Genomic DNA, 16165 nt, shown 5'->3' with positions numbered 1-16165 from the left:
AAGAGTCGGATGTTCAGTCAGCTGACTGAGCCACCCAGGTGCCTCTAGAACATTTTTTTTTTTTAAAGCATAAAGTTAGAATAATAAATAACAAGTTTATGTACTAGGAGGGATAGACAATTACTCAGACCCCCACTATTGTCCTATTTATATATTCCTTTCTTGTATTTTTTATCAATATACTTTTGTTTGTAAGTAATAGGGCATACTGCTCCTTTCTTAAAAAAAAATTAACATTATAGGCATCTTCCCATAGTGTTCACAGACTTTATGATTATCATGAAAAATGACACACCCTTATGGTGGATGTACCTTAATTTATTTAACCGTTTCCAGTTTGCTTCCAATTTTTCCCTACTGGAAATAGTTTCATGATTAATGTATTCATTCATATCACTTATATTTAGGCTTAATAAATAATATTCCCTGAAACAGATTATTAAAGGGGGCATTTAGTTTTAGTTTTTATTTTATTTTTAATACCAATATAGTTAACAATACAGGGTTATATTAATTTCAGGTATACAATATTCAATAATTTAAAGGGCGCATTTTAAAAAAATACCTTGAAATAATTTGAAACTTAGGGAAAAGTTGTAAGAACTCCATATACCTTTTACCCAAATTCACCTTTTTCTAACCTTATGTCACAATCTATGAAGCAACATTTTAATACTATTAAAATACTCTGCTCATCAACCTCCCTCTGTCCTCCCGTTAAAGACTCTGCAATCCAGCCTTTATTACAATGGTTGCAACACAGTAATTTACCAGCTCCCCTCCTCAGGTGTCAGAGGAAGTGCTGCTCGCAGGAAGAAGTCTCCTCTCCTAACGCATTTAGGATCGTAATACATCCCGCCAAATAGTTTTATAAACAGTTGTAAATACACAAGGTTGTAGAAAATGTGTGAATTTAGGCACACTGTAAAAACACTACAAATCGGAGTAATTAAAATATGCAAATTAAAGCAACAGTAATACGTTTTATGATTGGTTAGCAAAAAAGAACAAACAAATTGTTCTTTTTTGCTAACCAATCATAAAACGTATTACTGTTGCTTTAATTTGCATATTTTAATTACTCCGAAGGTTGAACTTACTTTTATTTATCTATCCAATTTACTCCTTCTAGTCTTTACAAATAAAAATTGCCTCTCCATGTATTTTTCCCATTTAAATACTGGAATCTAAGTGTGTCCCTTATTTATTTATGTGTGGTCTTTACTGAATAATGATATTAACTGTTAATGCAAGTTATTTTCTCAATTCCGTATTTTGCTTTGTTTCACATTCAAATTTCTAATTCCACACAACAAATTACACTGCACTTTTCTCCTGTGATTTACCCTTGAATATTTGATAAATATTTAATTGTATAAGATTCTATTTTATTCTAAGTTTTAAAATGTTTTAAAAATGCTATTTAAGCCATCAGATATGTGTTTTCTGAGAGCTGTGTGTCTTTGTTTTTCTAGATTGACAGCCAGCTAGTCAACATCGTTTACCCAACATCATCAAACTGTATGCTCCTCTATAATAAGTGCCCTCTCGGACCTGTCTACTGGTTTTATACAAATTGTGGTAAAATATGTACACAATGAAACATATCATTTTAGCCATTTTTAAGTGTACAACTGAGTGGCATAAAGTTTATTTGCACTGTCCTGCAACCATCATCTCCATCCATCTCCAGACCTTCGTCGTCTTCCCCAGCTGAGACTGCGCGGGGCCACACTGCTGCCCAGCCTCCGTGTATTTTTAACTCGTCTCTTGTACTTTTTTGCTCGTAAGGCTGGTCCTTCCTCATCGTTTTTCATTTTAGATCATTTCAGATTCTTACTAACTTAACCTACCAAATTCACTTTAAGTCAGTTTGTAAAGTCAGAAGAAAACTCCTTATAAAATTGAGCTTTCCTGTCGGGTAACAGTGTCTCGTCTGCGGGTGTTCTTTCATCTCTGTGCAGTCTTGTGCCTTCTTCATGTTCCTCACTCCCATTTATTAGGATTATTCTGAAATACCCTTCTTTTTGCTGCAATCCTGGGGGTGGGTGTTCTGGTTTTTATTACATTTTCATTCTGGCTACTGCTGACAGACAAACTCTAAAGAGTTCTGTATTTTTATGTGGGCTTGGTCATTTTCACTGAATTCTAGTGGTGTTTTAAGAGATACATGCAGAATTTTATCAAATGTCTTTTTGGCATATATCTCAATAGATGATCATATGTTGTTTTTTAATGGATAAGCCCTATTATATTGAAGATGTCAGAGTACCCTTCTTGGGATTCACTCAACACCTATTTTGTTGAGCACTTATGAGGGGCCAGCCCTGTGCAGGTGCTGCCATGTTCAGAGCCTGCTTTCCTGTAATCTGGAAAATTAATTTGATCCTGCTGAAATGTTTTTTCATAAACTCATTGATGTTATTAGCACCTTACATTTTATACTAATATTCATATGTAAATATAGCTTTCATTGTCATGTTTATTAAAAAAATTTTTTTTAAATATTTTTGAGAGACAGAGTGCAAGCGGGGAGAGGCAGAGAGAGAGGGAGACACAGAATCTGAGGCAGGCTCCAGGCTCCGAGCTGTCAGCACAGAGCCCGACTGGGGCTTGAACTCACGGACCAGGAGATCATGACCTGAGCCAAAGTCAGATGTTTAACCGACTGAGCCACCCGGTGGCCCCTATGTTTATTTTTTTAAATGTTTATTTTTGAGAGAGAGAGGGGCAGAGAGAGAGAGGAGAGAGGAAGACAGAGTATCCGAAGCAGGCTCCACATGGACAGCAGAGAGTCTGATATGGGGCTCAAACTCATCAGCTTCGAGATCATGACCTGAGCCGAAGTTAAGAAGCTTAAGACGCTTAACTGAGTCACCCAGGTGCCCCACATTGTCATGTTTTATTAGGTATTAGTCAACGTCATTAGAGTTTTGGTATTGGGGTTATTCAGTATATGCTTTATAGAACAAAATGAGGAGTTTCCTCTTCTATTTTGTTTTTTTTATACCTTGTGGAAAGTTTACATAAAGTGAAAATTATTCTTTTAAAATGGAAGAGGTGATCTAATGAATCCATTGAGAAGTGGAGTCAGTTGTGCCCCCTCCTTTTTGTTTTTTCAGGTGAGAAGAATTGTTTTTGGAGAATGTCCTTAATTTCTTCCTCCGGCTCTAGTGAGATTTTCTATGTTTTCCTGCTTCTTTGTCAGTATTTGTCATGTATATTTTTTGCAGAAAATAATGCATTTTACAAAGGTTTCTAAATTCTTCACATTTTGAGTAACCACTTTTCTCTCTCCTTCCCCTTCAGGATTTATTTTTATTTTAGAGAGAGCAAGAGCATGAGTGGGGGGAGAGGGGCAGAGGAAGAGAGAATCCTTTTTTTTTTTTAATGTTTATTTTTGGGAGAGAGAGAGCACGAGTAGGGGAGGAGCAGAGAGAGAGGGAGACACAGAATCCAAAGCAGGCTCCAGACCCTGAGCTGTCAGCACAGAGCCCAATGTGGGGCTTGAACCCATGAACTGTCACATCATGACCTGAGCTAAAGTCGGATGCTTAACTGACTGAGCCACCCAGGAGCCCCAGAGAGAGAGAGAGAGAGAGAGAGAGAGAGAGAGAGAAACAATCTTAATCAGGCTCCACGCTCAGTAAAGAGCCTGATGCCGGGCTCAGTCCACGACCCACCCTGGGATCATAACCTGAGTCAAAATCAAGAGTCGGACGCTGAACTGACTGAGCCACCCAGGTGCCCCAGTACTTTTGGTTTTAAATTTGTTTTGCTTTTATAATTATTATACCTTTCTTACTGTTTCCTCAGAATTTTTATTGTACTGTACCTTTTATAAACTCCTAATTTAATGTCTAGTTCTTGGGGCGCCTGGGTGACCCAGTTGGTTAAGTGACCGACTTTGGCTCAGGTCATGATCTCGCAGTTTGTGAGTTCGAGCCACACATCGGGCTCTGTGCTGACAGCTCAGATCCTGGAGCCTACTTCAGATTCTATGTCTCCCCCTCTCTCTACCCCTCCCCTGCTCATGCTCTGTCTCTCAATAATAAATGAATGTTAAAAAAAAAATTTAATGTCTAGTTCTTTTATCATTCCTTTGCTCATTTAAATCATTTATTAAAGATAGGACTTTTCAATTGGGTTAACTTCGGTTCCCAAAGGTTTTTCTATGTATAACTACACACACACACACACACACACACACAGAGCTTTCTTTCTTTCTTTTTTTTTAAATGTTTATTTATTTTTGAGACAGAGAGAGACAGAGCATGAACGGGGGAGGGTCAGAGAGAGAGGGAGACACAGAATCTGAAGCAGGCTCCAGGCTCCTAGCTGTCAGCACAGAGCCCGACGTGGGGCTCGAACTCACAGACCGTGAGATCATAACCTGAGCCAAAGTCAGACACTTAACCGACTGAGCCACCCAGGCGCCCCCACAGCTTTCTTTTTAAGAAAGCTATCATTGTAATTTTTTAACTCCCTGATTTAACTGTTAAAAAGAGCATTTAAAATTGTCCAAGGGATTACTTCCCTTTTTCAACACATAATAAATTTATAGTTTAATTTCATTGTGATTGGTCTGTGTAGTACAACTTCTGTTCTTATTTTATAAATGTTATTTTTTAAGAATGTTTATTTTTATTTTTGCTAGAGAGTGTGCATGGGAGAGGGGCAGAGAGAGAGAGGGGAACAGAGGATCCAAAGCAGGCTCCACGCTGATCAAGCAGAGAGCCTGATGTGGGGCTCAAACCTGCAAACCGTGAGATCATGACCTGAGCTGAAGCAGGATGCTCAACCAACTAAGCCACCCAGGTACCCCTATTTTATAAATTTTAAAGTGACTTTTATCATGGCCTTCTGAATTTATCATTAATATTTATAAATGCTTGATGATACTTGATGAGAAGGCATGTGATCAGTAGGGTAAAACTTTGGTACATATTTATTAATTATAGTGCTCTAAATCTATTGTCCAAATCTTGTATATTCCTAAATACTTTTTGTCTTCTTCATCTGTCACACACTTAGACACACTAATTTCTGAGTTCTAGTGGCTTTTGCCTTTTTAGTTGTTACATTATTTGGATCACAAGGGACCTAGAGTCTGATGTCTTCACTACTGATTAGGTCTTCTGTTGGTATTATTCACTGCTGTATTGTAATCTCCCTCTTAATAAGCTAAATGCGTTTCCAGCTTAAGGCCACTGTCAGGCACCAACAGCAACAAAATTATTGGGAAGTGGGCGGGGGGGGGGGGAAGTTAAGTAGGGGAACCAAAGAGCAAGAATTAGAAAATTAAATTAGAAATTAGAATACTAATTTTTTACATTTTTAAAATTTAAAAAAATGTTAAATCAGTAGTGTTTCCTATAAGCGGTTTCAAATCCAAAGGCTGGCTGAGTAATCATTTATGTGACCAATATAGATGAACAATGTGGGTAATTCACAAAAGAGTAATCCCAAACCACCCCACCTGGAATTAAGACATTCTGCATTAACACCACTCTGAATCACTATTGAAAAGTTCACAAATGTGTTCAACAGTGGCCACTGCCTGTTGTACACCAGGGCTGAAGGTTGAAGCTGATCAAGGCGCACAGAAGGCAAGAACAATTAACAAGTTACTGAAACACGCCTCTGTGGATACTTGTATTTTCAAGACTCATTTTTATTTTTTTAATTAAGGCTTTCAATTTTAACCAGAGGTATCATCCCAGGAAAATATCTAAGGGACTGAGTCCTATGGTGTGAAATACAAAAATACTTAACACTTAAAGATTTATAGAGAGCAAAACTTGTCATCAAAGATGGTCTTACCTCTGCCTTGTGAAATATATGATTATACTATTATACTATTCTGGATACTATGAATTGTCTAATTATTCGTTTCCAAATTATACATTCAACCAACATCTGTATCACTTAATGAAGGTTTATAAATTTTCTTACATAGGGTATAAAATTTAAACTATGCCCTTAGCTATGTATACTTAGAAAAAAGCATGAATAAATAAAATCTACCCAGATAAATTCAAAAGCTTATTTTCAACAATGGTATCCATCTTTTTTCCTGCCAAGTTCCTAACTTTTGACCTCCTTCTGAGGAAGGCAGCTGTAAGCAAAAAAACCTAACAAGCAGATAGGAGGGGAAGCAGGGAAGCAGGAAAAAATCGAACAGGTAGTATGCTTGTTCCTGAAAACATGATTTTACGTGGAGGTCAACACACTTTGAATGTTTCCAGAGTCATGGCGTTGCTCACACAGGGCCTTGGTCTTACATTTCAGCCACACCTGCCACATGGGGCCCGCTGCATGCCAAGCCTATGCTGCAGGAGGGGTAAGTGCTCTGTACCAGGGCGGCTGCGAACTCTTCCCAGTGCCCCAACATCCGGGCTTTGTGCTCCAGGTCTGGAGAGCCAGGACTCCGACTTTAGCTACTGCAGTGACTAGCTCTGGGCTTTGTCCACCAGTCCACGATCAATGATACTGGACAGACCGATTAGAATCCGAGTTGAGCTCTGGCTCCAGTCTATTTGATAGCTGACATCCACTGTGGTCTCATGTTAAGGAGACTTTTTTTTTTTTAAGTTTTAAAAAACTTATTTTTTTTCTTATTTTGAGAGAGAGAGAGAGATAAGAGTGTGTGTGTGTGTGTGTGGGCACAAGTGGGCAGAGAGAGACGGAGACACAGAATCAGAAACAGGCTCCAGGCTCTGCCCCAGAGCCCACTGTGGGGCTCGAACCCATGAGCCATGAGATCATGACCTGAGCTGAAGTCAGACACTTAACTGACTGAGCCACCCAGGCACCCCCTGTGTTGCTTTTTCAAGAGGTCTTTCAACTGGTGTGAAAGTTTGCCTTCACTAGGCTTGCTCACATGCGGGGTTAATCATTGAAAAGACAGTAACATTTATTTAAAAGCAGCCCCAAAGACTCTTCATGCCTACAGAAAAGTTCAAAGCCTATTTTCTTTGGGAGAAAAATATATTTAATAAGAGGCAGTTCCTCTCTGCTCCCACACACCAGCAAGCTGAAATTGATGTGGAGTAAGGTGGAAGATGATCACTCTTCATCCATATAGTTTTACTGTTTGAAATATTTCACTGAACATGTGCTTCTTTTCTAAGTTTTAAATAACTGAAATTAGAACAGTAATGGTAGGAGCACACAGCACTTCTCCTGCGTTCCTTTTCTCTACTGGACAGGCACACAGGGCTGCACCAAGAGCAGGGCTGGGGCCACACTGGCTGTGCTACACCTCAGCTGGGCCAGTGCCTCGTTGGGTGATCTTGGGCGAGTTACTTAACCTTTCTATCTTCAGTCTCCTCACTGGTGAGACTGAGGTAATGTTAGCACTCACCTCAGAAGGTTCCTGGGAGGATTAAATGAGTTAATATTCACAGCACACTTAAAACACCGCCGGCAGAGAGCACTCGCTCCGCACATCTTAGTTGTGGCTGGTTACCATTACCGTGATCATCATGGTGAAAATCAGGAGGCACAGAGCATGCAGTGAAGGTCTGATGCTAAAAGTATGATCTTGGGAGAGTGACCTAACTCGGGAGGCCTCAGTTTTCTCATCTGTAAATTGGGAATAACTACCGATTTCACAGGGTTGCTGTGAGTATTAAGCAATACACTGTGCATGTATAAAGCCCTAAACACAGAGCTTGACTTTCTCCAAGCGCTGGGTAAGTGGCAATGATTTTTATAATGAAAATGTGTGCAAATTGAAGGTTTTCTATATACTGTAGCAAAAAAAGGAAAAGAGGAAAAAACAAGGAAACAAAACACCTCTTTCCAATGAGGCTGATTCTCCATGCCACAAGGCTCCAGATTTGCCAGCTGGCCCACTTAAAATATTCCCATAAATGCCACCTGATATTTTAATATCTGAAGCACGAAGCCATTCACATTTGGTGGCATTTGTTTACAATAAACACATTGGTTGGAGTTTTTTAACTGTGTGTGAACACAGGTGGCCATCTTGTCTTGGTTACTGTGGTGCCTGGGTGCCTACAATGGTGCCTCACACAGAGCAGGTACAGAGGAGTTTTTCTTGAATGACATGAACAAATGAACCAAGGAAAAATCTGGAAGTGCTTTTGCTTTGTTGGAGTATTTTTGTGTATAGGAGGCCCACTTGAGTATGTTTTAGCACTCTCTCCAGTTGCTGGGCAGACCTGGGTTCCAGTCCTGACTCCTCCCTAGGTGACCTCAGATGACTCCCTGAAACTCACGGAGACCGATTCCTCTTCCTGAATCTTTCAGGTTCCTTGCAGCTCCAGCATTCCTCATTATAAGGAATTCCCTCGTGCACAGCCCTGAGTTTACAGCACTTGGCAGTGATCAATATTCAGCATCACCCCTCACTTAGAATTTACTCTAAGACAATATAGGCAATTTAAGCAATCATACAAAGAAAGAGAACTGACACAACCGAGCCTTACAATTCCATTGAGATGGTTCCTGCTTATGTCTACTTCCACTGTCAACTCCCAGTCCCCTGCACTGGTTGGAACTGAGGGGCATGCCTCCATTTGAGCCTATGAATACGGTTAGCGTACACATGACTTCAATGCAAAATCCACTGTGGAAACGAGAGAGAAACAGGACAAATGGAAAGTGTGAAGCACACGTGGAAGGAGTGAAAGAAAGCTCTTGCCGTACATGCACTGAAAAAGCAAAGTCTGCACCACCGAAGGGGTCCTGCTGCTGAGCACAGGAGGTAGAGAGGGACAATGTGGGAAAAGCGAATGCCCACATCCAACAATACACCAGCAGACCCAGCAGACCTTGGGATGGTTGTTTTCACAAACAACCACACACAAATCACTGCCAGCTTTTCTCAGATGCACTGGGTGGCTGTGGACGATCCCAGCAGCCCGGTGGCAGGGACCTACCTTGCAGTGTGTGGTGCTGACAGGAAGTCCGACGTTGGAGGCGATCACCACTGTGAACGCGGAGGCCAGCTCAATGGTGAAGCCGCTGCGGGAGGGGGCACAAGAGACACATCACAGGCACTCTTTGTATCAGCCTCACTGACACCCCAGGGGTGCCAGAGTCTCACCAGAACATTCTTTGGGTCGATTGTTAGCTGCTGACTGGGCCAGATGACATTAACAGAAAAGAAACTGCTGCATAATGACAACAATTCACACTAAGACTGTGCATTATACTGTTTACAGCCCTAAATAGGCTTCTCTTTCTGGTATGTTTTCAAAAAGCACACACTGTAGTAACTGGGTCAGAAATTCCTGCTGTGCAAAAAATGCTAAATTAGTCACTTCTAAAGTGGCAGGAAAAAAATCACACTCTCATTTCTAAAATGTGTACTTATTGCAAAAAAAAGTGAATTTTTTTCTCAGATTGCTCATTTTTCTTCAAATCAACCTTACAAAAGAATCATTCACTAAAATGAGTTTCAAGGGGGAAAAACTTCTCACAATAAGTAGTTACAAGTCTTAGTTGTTTTCACAAAGTTCTCCCGTAAGTCTGCACTTCACCCCTACTAGATCCGAAGAGGACACCACAGAAGGACCACACGGAGCCTGGGCGGTGGGGGTACTGAGCTACAGGCAGCCTGCACAGCGGAACCGCGAGGCGTGGTAGCCCAGAGCTGCTTCCATCCAGCAGTTGAAGCCGGGGCGGCAAATTTTCCGGAAACGCAGACCCAGGGCCCAGGGCCGTTGGCATCCCCTGGGTCCTCACCACTCGCCCTCTGGGCCTCCTGTGGGGTGAGACCAGTTGGGGGCATGGCCGGGGCCTGGCCTGGGGGGCTCCCTTCCCTTCTGTTTCCTTGAGCTTCTCTGGCTCCTGCATCCCCAGCGTCTCAAGTCCTCTCCCTCACCGCAGTGCCGCCGTGGCCAGCCGAGGTGTGCGGGAAGGAGGGCGAGGACGGATGGTCGGCCCTCTCCTCACTGTGACCCCAGCTGCCCAGTGGCTGCGCTGAGGGGTTGGAGGCAGACGTTCAGGCATAGAAGAGCTGGGAAGGACAACCCTGCCGATCCCGCCCGCGCTCTGGCTTACCTCGATGGTGTGATGGGGGTGAGGTCCTTCCCCATGGTCTGGATCACTCTTCTCCCCCAGACCCACAGACCCGTACAAATTCCAACTCCTCCATAAAACAGCAGCCAGACGGGGGTAACTGCTTCCTGCAGGACTGCACCTTGCTCGTAAATCAGCCACAAAGCTACCAGGGGACCAATGGCATTACTGGGAGGGAAAAGAAGATGAATGACACAGACATTGTATGTACGTGTACACAACATGCAGTGACTTCCCAGGCTTGAGGAAAGCCCACCTGACTGTATTTCTGGCTCCGCATATAATCTTGTGGTGATTAAAATGATTTATTATTTTTTGTTGTGGTGGTGGAAAAAAACCATAAAAATTTACTATCTTAACCATTTTAAGTGTATATAATTCAGTAGTGTTAAGCGTGTTCACACTGTTGTGAAATACATCTCCAGGACTTTCTCATCTGGCAAAACCCATTAAACAGTAAGTCCCTTTGCCCGCCACCAGCCCCTGTGAACGGCCGTTTTACATTTCTATCCATGGGACTACTCTAGGTGCCTCATAGAAGTAGCGTCATTAAGTGTGTGTCCTTTGTGGCAGGCTTATTCCACTCAGCATTATGTCCTCAAGAGTCCTCCATGTTGTAGCCACAGGTCAGAATTTCCTCCCTTCTCAAGGCTGGACATTCCATGGTATGTATAGACCACATCTGCCTACACATTCATCTGACTGTGTACACTTAGGTTGCTCCCACCTCTTGGCTACTGTGAATGACGCTGCAATGAACATGGGTGTACAAATATCCCTTCAAGACCCTGCTTTCAATTCTTCTGGGTACATACTCAGAGGTAAGACTGCTGGATCAGATGGGAGTTCTATTTTTAATATTCTGAGGAACCTCCAGACTGTCTTCCATAGCAGCTGCACCAATTTACATTCCCACTAACAGCACACAAAGGTTCCAATTTCTCTACATCCTCACCAACACTTGTTATTTTCTGATTTTTTAAATAATTTATTCATTTTTTAATTTACATCCAAGTTAGCATACAGTGCAACAATGATTTCAGGAGTAGATTCCCTAATGCCCCCTACCCATTTAGCCCAGCCCCCCTCCCACAACCCCTCCAGGAACCCTCTGATTGTTCTCCATATTTAAGGGTCTCTTACGTTTTGTCCCCCTCCCTGTTTTTATCTTATTTTTGCTTCTCTTCCCTTATGTTCATCTGTTTTGTATCTTAAAGTCCTCATCTGAGTGAAGTCATTCTGTTTTTTTTATAGTAGCCACCTTAATGGGTGTGTGATGTATTAATTTTTTAAAGAAGCACTGAAATATCGTAAGAAGTGGACACAAAAACTAAGTTCTTTTTTCTCTGTTTCTCTCCATTTTCATTACCAGCATTGCTACTAATAGTAGCTACCAGTCTGGGCAGCCATATCAGGTCCCACACGACGGGACCACAAACATGGTCTCTGTTAGTTCTCAAACCCATCCTGCAGTTAGGTATTGTCGCTCCCATTTTATTGATGAGGAAATGGATGCTAAAGTCGTGGCACTAGCAGGAGGCAGGACTCAGGTGCTCATGCCCTTTCTCCTCAACCTGCTATTGTCACTCAGGCCCTTGGCAGGCACATATGGATGGTTTTAGGGGATGCCACAGTTTTTTGAAAAAATTTTTAATTAAGACTTTATTCCTTTAGAGCAGTTTAAGGCGCACAGTGAAACTGAGGGGAAGGTAGAGCTTGCCCATTTACCTGCCCCACACATTCACAGCCTCACCATTATCCACATTGCCACCACAGTGGAACATTTGTTGTAAGTGATGAACCTTGGGGCTCCTGGGTGGCTCAGTTAAGTGTCCGACTCTCGATTTTGGCTCAGGTCATGGTCTCACAGTTCATGAGATCGAACTTCACAGTGAGCTCTGCACTGATATCGCAGAGCCTGCTTGGGATTCTCTCTCTCTGTCTCTCTCTGCCCCTCTCCTGCTTGTGCCCTGTCTCTCCTTAAAATAAATAAATAAACTTTAAAAAGAGGTGATGAACCTCCAAGGACACATCATTATCATCCAAAGTTCACAGTTTACATTAGAGTTCACCCTTGGTGTTGTACATTCTGTAGGTTTGGACAAATGTATAATGACCCGTAGCCACCTTTATAGCCTCATACAGAGTGTTTTCACTGCCCTAAAAATCCCCTGTGTGTATTCATCCCTCTTCCCCACCTCAACCCCTAATCTTTTCACTGTCTCCATAGTTCTGCCTTTTCCAGAATGTCATATAGTTAGACATTCATACAGAATGTAACTGTTCAGATTGGCTTCTTTCACTTAGTAATATGATTTACGTTTCCTACATGGCTTGGTAGCTCATTTCCTTACAAGTACTGAAAAAGATTCCATTGGCTGTATCACATTTATTTATCCCTTCATCTACCAAAGAACATCTTGGTTACTTCCAAGTTTTGGCAATTGGGTATAAAGATACTATAAAATCTGTGTGCAGGTTTTTGAATGGACCTCAGTTCTCGACTCCTTTGAATAAATACCAAGGAGCATGAATTACTGGATCACATCGTAAGAGTATGTTGAGTTTTGTAAGAAGCCTCCAAACTGTCTTCCCAAGTGGCTGTCCCATTTTGCACTCCCTCCAGCAACGAATGAGTTCCTGTTGCTCCACAGCCTTGTCAGCATTTGGTGCTGTCAGGGTTCCGGACTTTGGCCATCCTAACAGTTCCATAGTAGTATCTCATTGTTTTAATTTGCATTTCCTTAATGACACGAGGTGGAATATCTTTTCATATGTTTGTTTGCCTTCTGTGTATCTTCTTTGGCAAGGTGTCTGGTAATGTGTTGGGCTCACTTTTTAAATGGGTTGTTTTCTTATTGTTGAGTTTTAAGAGTTCTTTGTATATTACTATTTTATCAGTTACATCTTTTGCAAATATTTTCTGTTTCTGGCTTGTCTTCTCATTCTCTTGACACTTTCATCGTGCAGAAATTTCTAATTTTAATGAAGTCCAGTTTATCTAGTAGGATTGTGCCCTTGGTATTGTATCTAAAGAGTCATTTCCATACCCAAGGTCATCTAGGTTTATTCTTGTGTTATCTACCAGGAGTGCTATAGTTTTTCACTTTACATTTAGGGTTGTGATCCATTTTCAGTCACTTTTTGTAAAGAGTGTAAGGTCTGCATGCAGATTGGTTTTTTTGCACATGGATATCTAGTTGTTCCAGCACCATTTGTTGAAAAGATTCTCTGCTCCACTGTATTTCCTTTGCTCCTTTGTCAAAGATCAGTTGACTATATTTATGGGAGTCTATTTCTGGGCTCTATTCTGTTTTACTGATTACTCTTTTCTCTCAGCAATACCACACTGTCTTGATTACTGTAGCTATATCGTAAGTCTTGATGTTGGGTAGTGTCAGTCCTTCAGCTTTGTCCCACTCTTTCAAGACAGTGTTGGCTACTCCAGGTCTTTTGCCTTTATCAACTTTACAATCAGTTTGCTGATATCCACAAAATAACTTGCTGGGACTGCACTGAATTTATAAATCAAGATAGGAAGAACTGACATCTTGACAATACTGAGTCTTTCTATCCTTGAACATGGAAAATCGATTTATATCATTCTTCAATTTTATTCATCAGCTTCGCAGAAATATTTCACTATGTGGATGGTTTCCTGTTTTTAATTTCAAATGCCACTTGTTCATTACTGGTATGTAGGAAAGCAATGGACTTTTGTATATTAATCTCATATTCTGCAACCTTGCTCTAACTGCTTATTCATTTCAGGAGTTTGTCGATTCTTTTCAATTTTTTACATAAATGATCATGTCATCTGTAAACAAAGGCAGTTTTCTTTCTTTCTTCCCATTCTGTATATCTTTTATTTCCTTTTCTTTTCCTATGCATTAGCTAGAATGCTATTCATTCAGTATAAGCTGAAAAGGAGTGGTAAAAGAGGACATCCTTGCCTTGCTCCTGATCTCAGTGGGAAAGCTTTGAGTTTTTCACCATTAAGTATAATGTTAGCTGTAGGTCTTTTGTGAATATTCTTTATCAAGTTGAGGAAGTTCCCCTTTATTCCTAGTTTACTGAGAGGTTTTATCATGAATAGGTGGTGAATTCCGTTAACTCCTTTTTAGCCTATTGATGTGATGGATTACATTAACTGATTTTTGAATGTTGAAGCAGCCTTCTTTATCTGGGATAAATATCACTTGGTCATGGGGCACCTGGATGGCTCAGTCATTTGAGTGTACGACTTCAGCTCAGGTCATGATCTAATGGTTCATGGGTTCAAGCCCCACATCTGGCTCGCTGCTGTCAGCATGAAGTCCACTTTGGATCCTCTGTCCACCCCCCACCCCCCGAAAATAAATAAACATTAAAAATATATATATCATTTGGTCATGGTGACCAAATGGTCATGGTCATTCTTTTTATATATTGCTGGATTCAATTTGCTACTTATTTTGTTGAGGAGTTGTACATCCATGTTCATGAAGGATACTGGTCTATAGTTTTCTTTTATGTTAATGTCTTTCTCTGGTTTGGGTAATAAGGTAATACTGGCCTTAGAGAGTAAGTTAGGAAGTATTCCTACTTCTATCCTTTGAAAGACATTGTAGAGAATTGGTATAATTTCTGCCTTAAATATTTGGTAGAATTCACCAGTGAACCCATCTGGGCCTGGTGCTTTCTATTTTGGAAGTTATTAATTACTGATTTGATCTCTTTAATAGGTACGGGTCTATTCAGAGTGTCTATTTCTTCTTTTGTGAGTTTTGGCAAAGTGTGTCATTCAAGGAATTAGTCCTTTTCATCTAGGTTATCAAATGTAAGGGCACAGAATGGTTTATACCATTATCTTTTTAATGTCCATAGAATATATAGTGAACACCTGATTTCTGATATTAGTAATTTGTGTTTTTCTTAGTCTGGCTAGAGGCTTATCAACTGATCTTTTAAAAAAATTATCCTTTGGTTTCACAGATTTTCTCTTCTGATTTCCTGATTTCAATTTCACTGATTCATGTTCTAATTCTTATTATTTCTTCTGCTTACTTTGGATTTAATTTTCTCCTCTTTTTCTAGTTTCCTTGGGTGGGAATTGAGAATACTGATTTTATTTATGTATTTGTTTTTCCTAATATATGTGTTCAATGGTATAAATTTCCTTTTTAGCACTGCTGCATCCCACAAATTTTGATGAGTTTTCCTTTCTTCATTTTTTAATGTTTTTAAATTTTTTTTTTAGAGAGAGAGAGAGAGACTGTGAGGGAAGGGCAGAGAGAGAGGAAGACACACAATCTGAAGCAGGCTGTAGGCCCTGAGCTGTCAGCACAGACCCTAATGTGGATTTTTTTTAATGTTTATTTTTGAGAGAGACAGAGAGTATGCAAGGAAAGGGCAGAGAGAGAGGGAGACACAGAATCCAAAGCAGGGTCCAGGCTCTGACACGGGGCTCTAACCCATGAACTCTGAGACCATGACCTGAGCCAAAGTTGGATGCTTAACCGACTGAGCCACCCAAGTACCCCCCAATGCAGATTCTTTTTTTTAATTTAATTTAATTTAATTTTTTAATATGAAATTTATTGTCAAATTGGTTTCCATACAACACCCAATACTCATCCCAACTGGTGCCCTCCTCAATGCCCATCATCCCCGATGCGGATTCTTAAAGCCTCTCATAGGGCTCTGAACTGAGAGTGGCGCCTGCTTAAGATAACTCTCTCTCTCTCTCCCTCCTTCTCTCTGTCCCCCTCCCTTCTCCTCCCCCCCCCCCCCATGCTGTCTCTCAAATGAAAAAACAAACAAGCAAAAACAAAAGCATTCCTCATTTCTGTTACAGTGTTATCTCTAGTATTTCTTTCTGGTTCTTTCTTACAGTTTCCAAGTCTCTGTTAACATTGCCCCATCTGTTCTTGCATGCAGTCTACTTTATCCATTAGAACCCTTAGCGTATTAATCATGGTTGTTTTAAATTCCTAATGTGATCATTCCAACACCCCTTTCCATTTCTGGTTCTGATGCCCACTCTGTCTCTTCCAATTGTTTTTTTTTTGTTGTTGTTGTTGTTGTTTTTGCCTTTTGGTATAACTCGTAATTTTTTCTTGATAGGCAGATA

The 16165-nt window shown here is 40.8% G+C and overlaps 1 protein-coding gene across 7 annotated transcripts in view; it reads right to left on the bottom strand.

Annotated features, from left to right (window-relative positions):
- The window catches only part of SLC20A2 (solute carrier family 20 member 2), a 107160-nt gene that overhangs the window by 3340 nt on the left and 87655 nt on the right, over positions 1 to 16165 (bottom strand). For all 7 annotated transcript variants that reach the window (XM_042983359.1, XM_042983355.1, XM_042983356.1 and 4 more), the window contains 2 exons: positions 10036 to 10221; positions 8910 to 8994 (listed from right to left, as the gene is read on the bottom strand). In XM_042983359.1, the coding sequence (XP_042839293.1) occupies positions 8910 to 8994; positions 10036 to 10221 (271 nt within the window). The remainder of the gene's footprint in view (positions 1 to 8909; positions 8995 to 10035; positions 10222 to 16165) is intronic.

Source organism: Panthera tigris, chromosome B1, assembly GCF_018350195.1.
Source record: "Panthera tigris isolate Pti1 chromosome B1, P.tigris_Pti1_mat1.1, whole genome shotgun sequence".
Lineage (NCBI taxonomy): Eukaryota > Metazoa > Chordata > Mammalia > Carnivora > Felidae > Panthera > Panthera tigris.
This window is presented reverse-complemented; position numbering and strand designations above follow the sequence as displayed.